This window comes from Cloeon dipterum, chromosome X, assembly GCF_949628265.1.
Source record: "Cloeon dipterum chromosome X, ieCloDipt1.1, whole genome shotgun sequence".
NCBI classification, from domain to species: Eukaryota; Metazoa; Arthropoda; class Insecta; order Ephemeroptera; family Baetidae; genus Cloeon; species Cloeon dipterum.
Genome location: NC_088790.1, coordinates 14,858,724 through 14,877,636, shown reverse-complemented (window position 1 = coordinate 14,877,636; position 18,913 = coordinate 14,858,724). Strand labels below are relative to the sequence as shown.

The 18,913-nt window shown below is 36.1% G+C and overlaps 2 protein-coding genes across 2 annotated transcripts; one reads left to right on the top strand and one right to left on the bottom strand.

Annotated features, from left to right (window-relative positions):
• Positions 1-682: 682 nt before the first annotated feature.
• Positions 683-8,725, bottom strand: Ance-3. Its single transcript, XM_065495048.1, has 13 exons — positions 8,424-8,725; positions 5,410-5,568; positions 4,659-4,755; positions 4,305-4,448; positions 3,589-3,780; positions 3,426-3,523; positions 2,851-3,020; positions 2,669-2,793; positions 2,004-2,250; positions 1,745-1,843; positions 1,536-1,679; positions 992-1,158; positions 683-937 (listed from the first exon to the last, which is right to left on the bottom strand). Exons 1-13 carry the CDS (start codon positions 8,718-8,720, stop codon positions 795-797), a joined length of 2,082 nt encoding a protein of 693 aa, XP_065351120.1. The 5' UTR covers positions 8,721-8,725; the 3' UTR covers positions 683-794.
• A 5,242-nt stretch (positions 8,726-13,967) lies between these two features.
• On the top strand, positions 13,968-17,675 carry LOC135945330 (homeobox protein rough-like). Its single transcript, XM_065492956.1, has 2 exons — positions 13,968-14,190; positions 17,434-17,675. The coding sequence occupies exons 1-2, from the start codon at positions 13,968-13,970 to the stop codon at positions 17,673-17,675; spliced, it is 465 nt and encodes a 154-aa protein (XP_065349028.1).
• The last annotated feature ends 1,238 nt before the right edge of the window (positions 17,676-18,913 follow it).

The window sequence follows — 18,913 nt, the reverse complement described above, 5'->3', positions numbered from 1 at the left end:
TTTTGGCCAATTTGTAGCATTCCCCGCTCTTTTTATTGCAAAAACTATTTATAGACGAGTGTACAAAATTATTATTTTGGTGATATAAAATGCATTTTTTTATATCATTAATTTAAGTGGATTTTTAAGCTCCACAGATTTTTTTGCGAATCATAGTAAGTTTATTGATCGTAAAAAGCTGTGAATATTACGGCGAAAAATATTAACGATTTTAAGCGAATTTTAGCGTTTGAGGTGCAAGAGTGCTTTAATAGATGGTAATAGGATCACAAAACGGTTATAGGTGACTAGTAAGTGTGATTTAAAAGAATTGCATGATTTATTCTGATTGAAAATAAGGAATATCAATTTTCCAACTTATTTATTTTATATGAATTGAACAATTTCCTACAAAGTTCTTAAAATAGCTTTTTGCGGAATGTATAGGAGACACATGTTATGAGATAAGGCTGAAATTATAACTTTATTCTGCTGTGGTGTCACGCCGACTCCAATTCCTTCGCGTCTGCGTAGCGGAGATACTAACTGGAGCCTCATCTTCCCATAAAAAAGCTTGAGCAACACGTGTTAAGTCAGCATAAACGCAGCGTGAAAATATATATGCATAGTTTCAGCAGCAGCTCGACGCAGACTCGCTGAGCAAAAGATTAAATTTGCAGCTCCGCGTCGCTGTAATCCACTGAGAGGGGACACTTTTCTCATCATATGACTTCCGTGTTTGGATAAATTGCAAGTTAATAGCAGTTCTAACGTAAAAAGAACAAAATTTATTCAGATAATATACAATATTAACATTAAATTAATAAATAAATATAGCACGTCAGTGTCGCTAACAGTAAGGAAAGTAACGAAGGCTGAAGAGATTTGGCCGCGTTGTAGAACCCGCCGTACACTTGCAGTCCAGCAGTCTCAATGCTATGTTTGCAGTAGTCACCGTCTGAAATAAAATCAAGTTAACACCTGGCACAATATTGAATGAAAAAAAACGCACCGTAAAGCCATCCAATAAATTCCTGCGTTCGCAAATTTTCTTTTCGCAGCCACTCTTGCAATGGGTGGAAGTACTCGAGCAACGCTGAAGGGTTCAATTTCCGCTCGCCCGTTATTTCGTAGAGTGCGTCTTGCCACGGACGACTCGAGCCCATGGACATCATTTTTCTAAAATCCACAATTAATCACAATAAAACTATGGAAATATTAGAAAGTCAAACAAATTAAAATGATCAATTTTGCTTCAAGATGATTGGATGAACCGTATTTGTTTTCATTTTATTATATGTATTCAAAATTTACAGTTTCATAGGGGAGTTTAAGACCCTAATGGAAAGCAAAATGAAAAAAATTATAAGAAATCACCAAACAAAAAAGTGATCTTAAAATAAACAAATTAATTAAATTGAAAAATATTTTGATTACATTTTCTTGAAAACTATCACAGGGATCAAACTGTAATTAATGTGCCAAAATTATTACAGTTAATACAATGAGGTTTTCAGCTCGTTGTCAGTTCAATAAAAAATAGAATATGTCATTACTTGAGCAGTTCCCCCGCAGCGTGACTTCTGCTAATGTCGCATTTATGCAATGGCTTATGGTGAGGGTCGTTCGGGTCATACCGGCCCGCCTTTATGCAAAGAGCCCTGTGAATCTGGTACTGCAGCACGCTTCCAACAAAGTACCTGAAATAATAATAATCATGCTGAGACCAAAAGTTCAATTAAATATGCCAAAATTTAATCTTTACCTGATGTATGGAATGTTAGCAGGAACATGGTATTTTGAGCCAGGATCAAAGTCGATTTCGGAGCGGAGTAGCGGTGGTTTTATTCCTGTATATTTCTCACTGTAAATAAATTATATTTCTATTCAATAAAAAGCCATCTTTTATCAAAGATCGTAAAGCCGACTATGTTTAAAAAAAATCAATTCTCCCAATCAAATGAATTATAATTATTTGAATATAAATTAAAATTAGCTCTCCATTTTAACAAAGATTATCACACCTTAGCCGCCACCAATGGCAATTGTATCTATCTTTTCCGATGGCTCCCTGGCCGAAAACGTCCCACCTCCAGGTGTCCATGGTCAGGGCAAACGCCATGAATGGCAGTTTATCCAGCGCTTGCGAGAATAAGAAATTGATGTCGTGCGCCAGATGGTCCACGGAACGGGTGAGCAGGCCCAGCGACTGCAAATGCTCTGGCGTCGAAATAGAAAGTCCGATCGCATCGCCGACAGCCTCATGAAAACCTTAAATAAAATTCAAAACATGCCAATTGTAAGATTTACTTGTTGAATGAATCAAGATACTTAGAAATAGGCCTTCTTTCATACAGAGGAATTAACAAAGAGACATTCCAGTTTTTTTAAGTAAACTGAATTTTTCGAAACAGTTTTTGAAATTATAAAAAATATCAATTATTTCTATGGAAAATCTGGAAACATTTCCTTTTCACCTTTAAAATGATAAATTATTTGCTATTTTTGCCTCAAAGCTACAAACCTAAACTGTATGTTGTATTTTTCTTTTTTGTAGGAAAAATGCTGATAAAAACATTAGTATTTTTTTCTATGTTTAGCCTTCCATTGCTTGTTGTTTGCCTATTTCGTATAACAAAAAACAACTGCAAAATCTGCTTTTAAAGAGGGAAATTAATTCATTCTTTACCTGGATTTGCACCGTCCCTGAAAACTTTTGGCAAGTGGGCGTAGTGCATGAAATATTGGATATGGGCCATTTCGTGGTGGGCTGTTATCAGGTCTTTCATGTTCACGTGAGCGCACATTTTTATCCTAACGGCACATAAGCAGTTGTAAGTTTTTGCATATATAAGATTTTAAAAAGTTTACCTAAAATCCTTTCCGTTGCAAAAGTCCCAGGCGCTGGGCTGGCAAATGACATGCCGATCGGGCAGCTCCTCAAAAATCGACTTTTCCCAAAACTCGGGCGGCATAGGAGTCATGTTCAGGGATAGATAGAACTGCTCTGCTATCTTGAACATGGTTATTGGCGTGTAGCCCTGAAAAATGCATAAATTTAGGGCTGTGAATATTAGTCGTTTTTTTCCAAAAATTTAGTATAATATTTTATGAAAGGCGGTTCATTTAAAAATGATGTTGGTTGGAGGAAGATTTTTTTCTTCAATATACACACAGGTGTTTATCTGGGTCATGTTTGTCCAAGTGGCTCTCATATCAATTTTTGTCCACAAACTTTTAAAAATAAAGCTTTTCCAATTGTTCTATTTTCTATTAAAAAAGGTTGGTCAAAATTTCGTTCCATCTTTAATTTGCTTTTAGCTCTGGGGCTTTTCAATTCTAACAAAAATAGATGTTGGTCAAAAATACACTTTGCAAATTAAAAATAATCAAATTACTATCAACTTTCTATCTTAATAACGAACAATTTGCAAAAATCCCTTTACCTGCGCCTGCATCTCTGGAGTTACGTCGATGAAATGTTTGCCTGGATACGGAATAGTGACGTCCAAAATATTTCCCCAAGATTGGCCCCACATGTTTCCTATGCCGAAACAAAATTGAGTTGTTAGCATCGACAAATAAATGCATTTAAAATTGAATCGAGACCTAAAATATGAGCTGGGATGGGAGCCCTGCGGTGAATTTTCTCTGGTCCATAGTGATCGCGCAGTTTTCGCCGCACATACGTGTGCAGCTGCACGTACAGGGGCTTGATTGCGTCCCAGGCGTCCTCGACGTCGAACCGGAAAGTCGGCGATTCGTAAGGGAATATCCAGTACTCCCCGGTGTCCGTGAAATCTGCAATTTATTGTGATATCTTCACTAAAAGGCTTCACATTTTTTCTCAGTCATGAGTGTTCATTTCGAATCTACAGGTTGAACAAAACCAAGTGTAGTTCTCCATAAAAAACATTATTTGCTGCTTTTTTTAATTTTAAGCTAAAATTATCTTAGAGGAAATTCTATTCAAAGGAAAATTCATTTGAAGATGCTTGGTTAAAAGTTAAAAATATATTTGATGAATTTGTACCACAATTTCTAATAAAAGTAATGAAAATATTTCTCTAAAAGGGCCAAAATAATTAGTAATTGAATTGAAAATTAGGAAAAGGCTTAAATTATATAATTCATACCACTCATTTTAAGTCTACTACTACACGAACCAGATAATATCAAAATGCCTACTTTTAATATATTTAAAATGAATAATATTAATTACCCTTTTCTTTGGACTATGCCCATCATAAAAGAAAGATCAAATTTTAATTAAAACAGTTCAGGGGTGTGGATTCAAACGAGTGAGAAGATAAATTGGTGCCTACTGTTGTAGTGCGCCGCCTGGTTGCTGACGTGGGCCATTTGTTCGAAGAGATCTCTAATTTTCTGTCCGGTCCGTCTGCGCCACTCGAACCACACGTACTGTAACTCGTCCCAGTCTCTGCTCCGCGCCATAATTAGAGTCAACTCTGCCATAAATAAGAGCCGAATTAAATTAAAATGCGTTAACAATTTGTTTGGTCGCGTGTTGTCGGGTCGGGTAGGGAAAACGCGCATCATCAGTGAAATATCGGCTGTAATAAATTTCATTAAGAGGATCATTATTGCGCTTTCGAGGCTTCCTGCTCATTAGGGGTGAGAAACCCGCCCACGGGGCGCGAAATAAATCATATTTTTACCTGGCTCTAGGCGTAAACCGCACTTGAAGGGGTCGTGGTGGGCACAGATGGTGGCCGTGTTGTAGACGGCGAGCATGTCGTTGATCAGGTGGTGGTACTGCACCCGAAAACAAAAGGAAATACAATTTTACTCCAGAGCCGCAGGAAATGATCATCTCCTGACGCCAGAGATGCGATTTACACCATTTCTGTGAGCTTTAAACATTATTATTTTGTTTTAAATAGATGCAAATGATTAGAGATCTACAATTTTGTGCTCTGGGAATTAATTTGTAATGCATTTTTGTATTTTCATAAAAATAAAAATAGCATTGTTTAGAAGTTTTCAAGTGTATTGTAAAAAATTGTAAAAATTGTAAAAAACCTAGATGGAAATTACATTAATTTATGGTTGAGGCAATCCAAAAAATTGTCGCTCTTGTTTTCTCTGCCTAAAATTTAATACTCTATATTTTTACTTCCACGCGTTTAAAGCAATTTTTTATTCAGCAAAAAGACAATATTTACTTTTGTGGATTTGTGGGTAATTGTTTCCGGAGAAAAATAAGTTGCTCAAGTGATTCGGTATGAGGGAAAGCTAATTGCAATCCAAAAGAGCTACTGTTGTATCAAAATGGTTACTTTATTTTCAAAGGGTAGTTGTATAAAAATTCTTTTAATTAATTACTGTCAATTTTTTTCAATTTAATTCAATAGGAGTTTTAATTCTTATTAACTGCATATATAGTGTGAACGAGAAATAAAAACTCACCCTGTCAAGAAGCTCTGGGGGAAGAGCGGCGGGTCCGACTGTCGCCAAGTGCTGCAGTTCGCGTCTGAATTTCCTGTCTTTGACGTGCTCGAGAGGGATCTTATTGATCACCTCCCACACCGCGTGTTGGAATCGCGCGTACTCCAACTGCTCTTGCAACTGGAAACATAAAATTACGCTTAAAAATTATTTTTGCGTCACAATGCACGTCCTTGAGGGGGCTGTATGGGATGAGGAAAAATGATAATTCTTACAATAATGATCACACGCTCGGTCACCTTTCATTATCAACATTCACAATGCGGACTTTTAAGTACATACAATTGTTGTTGTGCAACTTTTTAAATTTGTTTCTCACTATGAAATTGTCTGGGTAAACCCAATTTTTATGACTGTGTGTTACATATCGTCTTGTAGAAGATTTAAAATGGTTGTTGGAATTGTATTTACAGGAAAATGATTTAAAGCATTATATTTTAAAAGAGAAATCAAGCAAATGGATCTCAAAACTACTATTAACAAGCGAGTAACAAAGCAAAACAGGTAGAATGAAAATAAAAATGATGGAAACTATAAAACTGCCAAGTTTTCCAGCTCATGATTCTTATGAACGGATAAAAATTCAAGCATTTTTTAATTGGAGATCTCTTTATTTTGTGAAATTATGTGAAAATAGTTGAAGGCTTCACAGGCAGTATATAATACGATGTCAATTTTTATTTAATGTCAATGAGGGAGGCGCGCGAGGACTCGTTCATAGAACAAGAAAACCCCGGACATTCCTCGTTGATAATCAACTTTTTTATTTGCCTACTAATTTCAGCTGTTAACTGCGTGCCCTAAATTATGGCATAAACTCGCTTTGTTGGTGCGTGAGTGTGAATTAGTGCTGTAGTTGAGAGCCGAAATTAGTGGGCAAATAAAAAAACGATTTAATTTCAACAAGGAACACCCGTTTTTTCTTTCAGTGCATTTAGCTTGGAATGGTTTTGAGCTCTTAGCAATAAAAGGCTTGAAGTGTGTCTGAAAAGTCTAAATATTGCGTGATTAGTGCACATTTGACGTCTGAAAATAAATCAGTTGCATCAAATGTGTGTTAAATATCAACCCTATTTTTATTTTCCATCTGTTTGCTCTAATAAACTTATAAAATATTTAAAACTTAAAATTCAGTTTTGTGTTTAGAATAACACCCAAAATTAGAATTTAAAATATATTAAAATTAAAAACGATGGGAGAAATAAATTTCACGGCACTTTAACATATGTATATTATACAATCCTCTTGATTGGGCGGCGGTTAGGAGCTTCGTTAAACGAAATTTATATTTTCCCCCTCTGAACTTTTTTCAGAATGTTAAGAACAATTTTTCACTCTTTGAAAATAGCTCATAAAAGATATGTTAGAATTTTCGGCAAAGCGAATCATGATAAGAGGGAACTTTCGTCAGAGGGAGATACGAGCTGTGGATGTCTCTCTCATTACTCGTTTTCTCTTTGTGTTTGAATTCAGTGAAGAGTGCAGGTAGACGTTTTCAACGATCGCTGATTAAAAATTTTCTACAGCCATGTTTTCTTCTGTGGGTAGGAATTTTGTTTTGGATGTAATGTTCTGCTCATGAGGCCTGCGGGGCCGAAACCACCGCGTGATATAATTTTTATTCACAATTATTAGCCTTCCTTCAATTGTTTTGAACCGATGGGAGTAGCCATTGTAAAATCAATTTTATTATCCTTTTTTTCTTTGAAATTTGCTCACTTGTAACGTTTTAGTTGTGCTGTCAGGCACCAGTAATGGTTGACTCAGGGCTAAACAAATTAGCCCTGGCTGACGTAAAAATTTCCGAAATAAATATAAATCAATGGTGTCGTGGTTAACACGGCGGATAATCGCTGCTCCACATTTCCAAACAGGCTCGTTTTTGTCATCAATGCAAATGCTCAGAGCTCGCATTGTTCTTGTGTGTGTTAACAAAGTGTTTTGAGTGAGTTTTATTTTCAAAAGCGCAGGCTTTCTCTGGCCCGAAGAATGAAATTCTCACGACCCTGAGCAATCGCGACTCCGTGCGTGCACTTATGGCCCTTAAGCATAAGCAGCACTTTTGTTATCACCGCAGACGCGCGCGCGACCTCCTTCACACAATTTTCATTTCGTTTTCCTAGTTTTGTAATACTCGCATTTAAATTATGCTCCAGTTTGTGTGTTAGACACTTGCCATTTCCAGATTCTACAAATTGTCTCAGTACAAATTTCCGTGTTTTCGGTGTTCCATTTTTTTCTAGTTTTAAAAGCCAAAGAAAGATTTGTTTAGGGATATAGACTGGAAATAGAGGATTTTTAACTGGCCGTTTGCTAGCCAGCCGTTGTTTTTATGCTGATTGTTTTAGGCCTTTCCTCTTGTCGCACCGCCGGCAAGCGAGCGTGCATATGCAGAAAGAACAGTTTGTATTGATAATTTTCCAGTGTTATCAGGACAAGGGGAGTTCCACTTTCTTCGCTTCCGGTATTGACAGTAAGCATGAAAGACCGCACGAATAGCTTAACTTGTTGGATTAATGTGGTTAATTAGTTGTTGTCACTGATTATAGAGGAAATGTAATTTCCACTTGCTGAGCTATTTTACTTATTTAAATTTGTTAAAAATGAAAAGAATTTATTTTTTACTAATTTAAAAATTAAATCGTGTATATCCATGAGAGATGATTGATAGTTTGCAATTTTTGAATTTTTGTTTGAGCACCAATTTGATTTTTGGTGTCATCAGGGTGCTAAAAAACGCCCTGATATGCCCGTAACTACGTTTTATTATTTTTACCCACAACCATAATATGGAGCTACATGGCCTGGGTGTCAGCTTAAAACGTTTGAAAACATTATTTTTAGCTATTTGCAATTTTCCTAGCCAAATAAATAAAAGAAAATTGTTCTAAATTATTTCCTAGCTATAAAATAAGCTGGTCTCCTTCTCACATTTAATTTTTGTACGCTGATTTAAATTAAAAATTGCAACTCACAGCGGACAATTGAGAGACCTCGTTGACATTGGTCTCGTAATTCCACTGGGCGAGGACGTTGCTGGTGCACTGCTGCGTGCCAAGTTCGTCGATTTCCTGCAGCAGCGCGGGCACGTCGACGTTGCTGAAATGGGGTGGTTTCCGCACGTCCTGGTTTTCCTGTTCCCTGCTGCTCAGCTCGACTCGCGGCCGCGGTCCTCGTTCCTCGGTCTCGTAGAGGGGCGGCAGATCGAGCTGGGCCGCGACGCTCGCGAGCACCGACAAGAGGAGCACCGCCAAGTGCTCAGGACGAGGCATCGTGCGTGACTGGCCTGGCCAACCTGAGCAACGCCACCTCAGGAGGCGAGCTGCGATAAGTCACACGCTCGCCATTGCCTCTTTTTCATGCATTATGACGGCAAATTTACTTACTGTATGTTTTATTCACGGCTCTTTGCAATTTCGCACAACGACACACCGGTGTGAAATTGTTTATGATTCAAGGACGTGCTTTTATTGTTTAATGATTGTTGTACTCTTGCATCATCTTTAATCTGTTTGTATGACATTTGTTTGAAAAGTCTTTTTCATCAGGGTGTTTAACAAAACGGGTGGATAATTGAGTATATTTTTCTGCAATTTTGTTCAACAGTCTTTTGATTAACCAAAAATAGGAAAAATATAACTTTCTCGTGATTAGAAATTCTTGAAACGTTTACATTTATAAATTTGATATTTCTCACACACGTATAGGGTTTTGGTAACTTAAAACAGTTTCTGGACAGAGAAGATTATTATTTTTATACAGTTTTGGGATGCAGTCAGATGGTATGAAGAGGAAAATTCAGACTGTATTGAAAAGGTTACGCGAGAAAATAAAATTTGTTTAAAATATTTTGATGCACTAAATATTTAGACCACTATCTGCCATTTTCATGGTGATTTTAAGAGGTTTCAAGGATTTCTCACTGTTTTTGGAGGTTTTAGATTGGATTTAAAGTCTTCAAATTGCCTGATTCGTGTTCATTTGGTATCCAAAAATAATTCAGATGCTTAGAAAAAAATAATTGACTAAAATTTACAGCCAATTATTTAACTTGAGTTTTAAGACAACAAGTAGACCTAAACCTAAAAGTGACACTTCTATAAAGAAAATTGTTCTAACGGTAAGTCCCTTTCATGTTTTAATACTCAACCATTTACATTGAAAATGTAGAAAAGTTGAAATATAACTCATTTTAAGTGGGATATATTATTTGTTGCATTAGCGAATGAAAATTTTTGTTACAAAAATTATCTCAAACGTAATTTTTCGGAAAAACAACCATAATTTCAATGATTATAAGGGAAGCTGTACAGAAAAAATGGGTAAAAATAATTTTACCGTTAAGTTGAAATACCTCTCTATAAATTATGAAAGGGCCTTAATTTGCCCAGGTTGCCGTTGAAATTTATGAGAAAATTGGCTCCTAAGTTTTCATGCTAATCAAAAGGCGAGCACTCTCTCCCTATTGAAAGTCATGATTTATTTCGTCAAAAAGGAAATTCACCTCATATTTTGCAAACTGATGGATAGATCGTAACGAAAATCAAGCGAAAAATCACTGACAAACCGTATATATTTTCGATAAGTTTGGCACAATTTGCAATTTTACTGGTACTTAATTTATTAGTAAAAAATTCTACTGTGTTTTACCATAGCGAAGATATACGACTAAACATCATATTTAATATTATTTTATCTCCAGGCGTTCAACTCGCCATTGTTGCGGATGACAGCAGTCGTGTGGCGCACCACTCGGCGCTGTTTTATTGATTTTCATCTCGCTCTCTCTGACTCAAATAATCCTTCACACTTCATAAAACTAACTGCGGCATTCAACGCCAAGCTGCTGAGTAAAAAGTTCCGCCGAGGCTGTATTGTTATCACATCGAAAAAGGGATTTGCTCTGCCAACAGCGCAAAAACGCGTGTATGCGACGCAAAACATGCCCGCTTTTTCACTCGGCTAAAGAAAAATATAAATCAATCACTAAAAGTAAAATAAAAATATTTGTTGAGCTGCTAGAATTTAGCTTTTCACTGTACTACAGAGTGTCGATTTTGTACAAATCCTCAAACTTTTTCCTATGGGATAGCTAACAAATAAATGATATATTTTTTCTAATTACTTTCAGTTCATTTAAAAAGAAAGTGACAAAGAAAATGTTGAATAGAAACGTCAATCATTATTTCCATCAGTGATATTTAGTATATATGTGAAAATAAAAGGTAAAAAATGACGACATTGATGCAGAGGCCGGTGACACACGTGCGGAGCTCCAGAAACAAATAAGGCAGAAGAGAACAATGCCCCGCGTTCATGTAACACTGGCTCAATTTCTCACATTTTACTTTCCCTGCTCTCGTGTGTCTTGTGTGTGAATACTGAAAAATTCGGTCAATTATGAGTAAGGCTGAACTACTTTTATAATTTTTCCTGGGTGAGCTGTGCGTGCTAATGGTCGAAACGCCGACTTTTCCCTTTCCTTCCTCAGGATATAGACTGTTTAGAGACACAGAAGAGTCTAGAGCATTGTTTCTTAGAAAAATGTGAGTGTAGGAAGTGTGAGAGCTGGCGAATTTTTGCGTATTTAGTTAACTATGACTTGCTGAGAATGTGCAGAACGAAACTCATAATATCCCATACAATTTTTTTTTAATTTTTCTGTCTTATAATCGTTAATTATATTTAAATAAAAATAATAATGGAATTGAGTAAATTAAATTGATTTTTGTAGACAATTGTCATCAATAAGGCGGTACCCATAAATAAAATTTTAAATGTTAATATAGCTTTATAATTATATTCTAAATTATTTTGCTTAAAATGCAAAAATACATAACAGAATAATATTAATTATGATAAACTATAACAGCACATTTAATGTGTATATTAGTATATAATTTTATTTTTCAACCCCAATTAAAGAAATAAAAACTTGCAAGGAAACGTTGTCAGTATTTATTTTTAACTAACCATAAATTGAATACGAAATCCGAGAAGTTCGAAAATCTTAATTAAATATAGAATTTAAGAACATAAATAATTTTTCTGCTAATAAGAGACAAAAATTTGCGTGAATTCAATTTTTAAAAACTCTTGGTGGCTAACTTCAAAAGTAACAAAGACGTATTTTATTTTAAACTTGTTTAATGGTTTGGTCTGATCATGCAAGTGCAATCAAAAGAAGGTTTTATGTGTAAAAACTAGTGCATAATATGACGAGTTGCTTATGCATTGCCCTTGCTAAACAAGAAGCAACAATGAAAATTAATTCCAACTAAACTGGAGCAAAAATAAGCTCACATCATAATGTGACAATGAGAGGCACTCGCCGCGCGAAGGAATTCCAGAATGCTGCAACACTATTTCCCAGGGAAAAACCTTCGCGAGAAGGAACGAGAGTGTTATCTAATCACAATGCTTTCTTATTAACTGTAATCCGAGGTTTGAATAAAAACACCTCTGCAGTTTTGCGACAGCCTTGAGGGAAGCAGGAAAAAATTTGACAACCAATTAGAGTCGGCGGGACTTCCTGTCGCCTTTGCTTGAAATATTAATCAAAATAAGTAATTTGATTTGAAGCACCTCAAGTTGGTCGCTCGAGGCTCAAATTGGAAGTATGTAAGCTCAGCAGCAGCAGCTTTACCTACAGCAGAGTGTGGGCGTATGTCGCGAGAGGATTTTAAAGTCTGCGCCCGCTGAGGAAAGAGGTGATTACATTACAAATCACCTCTCAGCAGCAGCAGCGGCCAAAGGGGCTTCACCGCTTTACACTGGATCAGATTACGCAGCTCATAAAATCAGACACCAAATCTTTTTCTAACCCTTGCCACGGCTTAAAAGGACTTCGCGGAGTCAACTTCGGTCACGTTTGGTGGTTTTTAAAATCTAAAAAAAAATCTGCTGGGACACAAATATAAAATTTTATTAGAATTCGCAAAAGTCAATCTTTATTATTAAAAATATTTTAACAAATGGTTAAATTTCTCACTTTTCTATCTCACTGTATTTTTTTCGAACCTAATTAAAAAAAATTCATGAATTTTATCAATTTTAAGATTTTGATGAAGCATTAAAAAATAAACTTCCGTCACAATTTGTTCACATGAAAACATTATGTGCGTCGAAAGGTTTCGCTTTTTAAAGCCTTTGATTTGCGATGATTTCCGCATGCTTCTCAACTCCCAGTCATATCAAATAGCGGCGTCGTGGTTCGTTAGCAAAAGAATTTTCCGCTGCCTTATCCTTCTCGCATGCGTGCCTGTTCAACATTCACACTCTCTTTCCGACACAAGTGAATCAAAGATTTAAAAGGCTTCTTATCCGGTGATATGGTAATTGACTTATCATCGATGCCTTGCCTGAAACAATGTTTACTCTTGACTTTTTTTAAACTAAATTTTTCATTTTACAAAAAAAGTGAATTATTATGTAATTAAAAAAGTGGGATTGATGAAGCTAGTTCAGTGGTGAATTTCACTGAAAGAAACACAAAAACCGTGAAATTGGGCTGTCGGATCGGATCTAGTCCAATTTTTCAGCTTTATCTTTTTCCAAATCAGTCTGGAAACCGAATGTTTGATTTCTTAATTTGACTTACGTTTAAAACTAGCAAAATAAATTGTATGCAGAATTGTAATTAACTTAGAAAAAATGCATTAAGCGGCATTAAAGAAAAGCAAGAGCTTTAGATATACCAAGAAAATTAAAGCTGCATATATTATGGCCAGCAATTTTCCTAACAGGTTTTTTATTTTTATATTTAAAATATAATTTGAGTAATATTTATACGCAATTTATTTGTGAAAAAAGAATCTCATACGAAATTAAATTTTATTCCGTTTCTGATCCTGAAATTTCTCGTTTATAGGCCATTGTAAAATGTTAAAGGAATCAAATTTTTAAATAGATACCTCTTTGAAAGCAATTTAAATGTCCTGTTAAAGGTACTTAAAATTTACCACAGAAAATTTTGACATCTGCTGCGTGAGACTGCTGTTAAGGTCTCAACGTTGATAAATTACAAAAAATTGAAACCTTCTCTGTAAAACTAAAACAAATATATCAGTTTTAAAATTATTATTGAGTAGATTTTGGCAATTTTGTCGCTTAGTTAAATTTTCAGGCTTTTCACAAATTTTCAAGACAGGATTTGGAAAAATAATGTTGTGCTTCCAAATTTGTCTTAAATACTATCGCAGAAAGTGTTTTTAATCAAATATCCACCCTTTTACCAAATTTTAGTTAAGGTGTAGTGTAAATATTTAAATCTAAAATTGAATTATTGACCAATTCGGGCAAACATGCAGCAAATTTAGCGATCTTCTTGGCTTCGTTGGCGGCTCGGCACACAATAGGCACCACCCCGTGGGTGCGCACGCCACCCCCGGCGTGGCTCCTCCCCCGCGGGTGGGCCCGAGAGGGTCTTCCTCTTGCGGTGGCAGCGTGCGTGCGGAAGGTGAAAATCGGAGACGTGCACTCTGCTTTGCCGTGGTGTAGGCGCGCGAACACCCTCGCACATGGCCTCCGAGAGCAAGGTTGCCGAGCCGGTGGCGCCGACCAAGCGGCCGTCGTCGCCGCGCCGCTTCTTCGCCCGCATCTACGGCGCCGACTCACCACCCCCGGCGCCGCAGCCGACCGCCCCCGTGCCGCCTGTCACGCTGATGGTGGCGCCGTACCTGCACCGTGCGTTGGCCGCCGGCGCCGACACCAACGCCTTCGCCGCTGGGTTTTCCGCCTTCCGTGAGTTTAATTTTTTGATTGAGATAGATTTATGGCGAGAGAAAATTGACTCTTTTAGAATTTTATTAATTTGTCTCAGCGTGAATTATATTTTTGAGAAAGCAAGGAAAATTTTTAATAGAAATAAGTTGATGAATTATCTTAATACTACAATCAAGTCTAGTGAGAAACTTGCAGACCTCGAATTTAATGCCTAGGACTATCTTAAATAAAATTATTTATTTTCAATGTAAGTAAATAAGTTAAATTATCTGATTGTGTTCACGTTGAAGTTTTACTCACTGTTACTGAACTCTGGAATTTTGTTTAAACCGGAAAATTCAGCACAAATTACGATTTGAAAACAATGATTTCATTAAAAGAAACTGTTTAAGGCGTTTTGGATACTTTTTATTTGCTGTGAAAATGTGTCACAGCAATATTGGTTGAGGGGTAAAAGGCACAAACAGACAGGATTGGTCAATTTTGCGCAAAATTCACCACTGGGTTTCAGTGCAATTTTTCCACGTTATCCAAAATCGAGAACCCTGAAAAGGCACCGAAAAAGACAAGAGTATGATAAACGCGTCTAAAAAATTAAATATATATGCCAATATTTTGTGATATCAATAGCATAAAAGGATTGATTCCTTAACATTTTTATTTTGGTCATTGAATGTGAAATATTTTGTATCTAAAAATGCATTTGTTTCGCAAATATGCCTAAAATTGGTGAAAAAAGCAAATAATTTTTTGCGATGCAATGGGTTTAGATTTATCCGTAAAATGCTATTTATTGCGAACTCTACAAACTTAAATATTTGAAATATGTTGATAATGATCTCGACAATGTGAAATATAATCATATATTAAGACCTGGTTAACTATTGAATGTCAGATTTTGCGGAATATTTGATAAAATTACCAGGTTTGTCAATGATTTTTTTCGCTTGAATTCTATTTCTCTCGTCGCGATCTATCCAAGGGTGTGCGAATTAAAAGGTAAATTTTCTCTTCTGGTGAAATAAATCATGATTTCTAATAAGGAGTGAGTGCTCACCGCTTGATTAGTATGCAAACTTTACAGCCGATTTTCTAGGAATCCTAAACGGCAACCTGAGAAACGATGCCTTTTTCCTTTTTCTTAATTTTCAGAGCATACATCTTTTAGGTAAATGTTAATTTTCAGAATTTTTCGAATTTTTCAATATATATCCATTTTAATTGATTATTTTATAACCACTGAACCATATAAATTAATGGGAATCAAGGGACAAACAAGCGGTGTTGAAAAACGGATTCAAAAACCCAAAATCCTGCACTTTTCCCTTTGTTTCAAAATTTTATAATCCTAATTAGAAATTTGATAATTACTGATATAATCTCTGCTGCAGATCGTCAATAAATGCATCTAATCATTAAAAAGGCACACAATTTGTAGGCTATTTTTTGAAGTGAGTGAAGAGTGCTGGGTTCCTTGACGTGCCCGGTTTCCTCGCATTTTTATTCTTCACATTTTTCGGGAGTCTTTCTACGGGGCGCAGGGGGTGGAAAACGGTGGCGAAAGAAGAAAAGCGGATTGTCCGCGCGAGCGCGTCGGCGCCTTTGTGCGCAGCTTAATTATTATGTGATACAAACAGTTGTCACAAGTGAGCCGAGCTGCGGCTGCAGTGTGTTTTGTCCGCGCCAATAAATTTAACCGAGGGAATTATGATTTCCGCGCACGCCGACGACTTGATTTGATTATTTTGCACGGCCCGATTCACGTTTTGTCCGCTGCTAATTGTGTAAGTCGCCGCGACGCTCGTGAGCGTGGGAGTGGTTTCGCGTGCGCGCCTAACGCACAGAGACTTACCATACTGGCTGAATACGCGGCGTGTTTCTTGCTCGAGTGGGCCCGATTAAATCATCATTAATTTACCATATTGTTATAACCGCATTCACTTGCTCCTACATTGTTACGACGCACGCATGATTTTCTCGCCATTCAGCATTGTTTGCATTAACAATTATTAGAGCCTCGTCGCTATTGCGAATAAAGCCTTCTGCATCTGCACGGCCGTATATTATTCAAGGTGACAGATAATTGATTTAAATGTGAAAATTTAGTAAATTATTCTCATGAGAAATTAAAAATTACTTTCTGACCATTTCAATATTATTGTAAATTCTTACTAACTGCATATAAAATTGTTAAAGCACAGTAAAAAATGCTGTTTTGTTGGTGTCTCTCATTTCAAATAAATTTTTTAAATTATAATATTATAATTTCCTGCCCGTGCAACCTTGGAAAAATATCTCATTACATATCATTTTGCTTTTCTATCTAAGAAGTTTTGTCGAAACAGCTAACAATTATTATTATTCTTCCCAGTCATCCAGTTGCGTTTTACAAAAAATCAATCTATACACGCCAGATAATTGGGGTGATGTACCGGAAAAAAATCGGTCGAAACTAGCACGGTCGACAGAGGTTGAATATTTGCAAGCACACCCTTGTTTCCTGGGTTTCCACAATAAATGTTCTGGTCCACTAGGGGTGTTGAGCTCTTATTTTTTCCTGTGCCGCGCGCGATCGCATTATATACCTCTAACGATGACAGTGATGAATCTCGAAGCACGCGCACGATTGCATTTCATCCCCAATATCTAGGAGCATTTCCGCTCAGGAAATGATCGCTTATTAACACTTTGCGTGTCCGAGCCGCATAAATCATTTCAACTGCGGAAAGGTATGACTGAATAAAAAAATCATTTTAAAGAAAATGGAATAAACCTAATGTGTTTTGGGTTTAGTTTTCGGATTTTTTTCATACGCAGCACTAGAACGTTTGCGACGAAACGCTATTCTATTGGAGGTGAGTGGCACGTGGCCCTGCGCGGCTTAAAAATTTATAAAAATTCAGAAATGTCATCCTTGAAAAATTTCTAATCAAACGAGCTAAAAATAATTCTGCCAAATTTTGAATATGGTAATGTTGTGTTTAGTAATTTAAGCGCGGTGGAGCTAAAGAGGCTAATATTTCTGCAGAAAAACCTCGTGAGATATTATATATTTTATGTAAAACGCGGGCAAAACTATCATTGCTGAACAAAAAGGATAACATTTTAAACATTGCTTACAGAAGAAAATTTCATATATTATAGTTAAAAAAGTTAAATTGTTATTTAAAGTTAAACATTTCAAATTTCATTTTGGAACAGATGAAAAAGGGTGCTATAATTTTGCTAGAAGTAAATTTCCATTTTTAATTATATTTTCAGTGGCTCGGCGAAGGCGTAAAGAAGGACGTGGTCCTCGTCGGCAGAGAACCACATTCAGCTCTGAGCAAACCTTGCGTTTGGAATTGGAATTTAGCAGATCTGAGTACATCTCTCGGTCACGGAGATTTGAACTGGCGGAAAGACTGTCCCTAACCGAGACGCAGGTCAAAATTTGGTTCCAAAACCGCAGGGCAAAGGACAAGAGAATCGAAAAGGCGCAGCTCGACCAACATTACCGGTGAGCTTTGAAAATCAATAAATTTGAAATTAAAACCGGTATAAAATATAATAAAAAATGATCGCGTGAAATGAAAGATTATTTTCCATCTTTAGATGTATAGAACAAAATCAATTATTTGATTAATTTTTCAATTTAAAGTCAAACTGCGAGTGATTTCTTACTTTTTTCTTAAAAATATATTTTTTCTTGAATGGGAAGATACCCCAAAGCCACTTTTGCCAAAATCCTTTTTAACTAGGACAGAAGTTACAGCTGTTAGAAAGGTACAAGAGAACCTCCTGGTTTAACCTTTTAACTCTTAATGTCAGAACCGAAAAAAATTTAAATTTCTAAATCCAAACTACGTTTTTATAATTATTTGAAATTTTATTTGTATGCAGGAATCTAGCGATGGCCAGTGGACTGGTATTCTGCCCACCGTACTGCACCCTTTGTCTTCACCCTCCCACTTCGGGTTCGCCCCATGATCATCACGATAATAATAACTGCCCGGCTGCCTCGAGCTCGTTATGAAAAGGCAGTCTTCTGATTGCGAGTCTTGAGAATCGCGGGGCAGCGAAAAAAACTGGCATGAATTTGCTTTTGTAAAACTTTAACCAGATGTTCATATTCAACAGGGTGTTGCAAAAGACTATGTCTGAAGGCTATTTTTTGGAAAGAAACCAAACTTTTTTTTTAGCAGGATTTAAAATAATTTTAACGATTTTATACGATTGAAAATCTGGAAAACGTCATTATTTTGCTCTATATATTTTTATCCTTACAGAGACGATTATACCAAATTAAAATTCGCCGATTTAGTACGTGGTCACTCTTAACTGTTGTTTTCTCCCTAAAAACTTTTGGATTAACGCACGATTTGAGTCAATGACGTTTTTATTAGCAAAATCTATTTTTAAAAATGAATAAATATTCCACATTTCAATTAAAAAACAGACAATTTTACCGTCTTACATTTAATAGTTTAGAAGTTTTAGTACTTTTAAGCATTTATTTTGACCTGTGTTAAATTTATAAATTTAATTCAAACTGCAATTTCTGAATATTTTTTTAATATTTAACCTTCAAGGCGGTATCTTATATATCTTACGCTGTCGGAAAAAGTGGGCAAAATGAAATATTACGTCTGTTCAGAAAAAATTGACTTTCCTTTTTTTTAATTTCTTAAAAAACCAACGGACAAAACTGCAAACCCTGATATTTAAAAATGTTTAATTTATTTTACGAATTTATATCTAT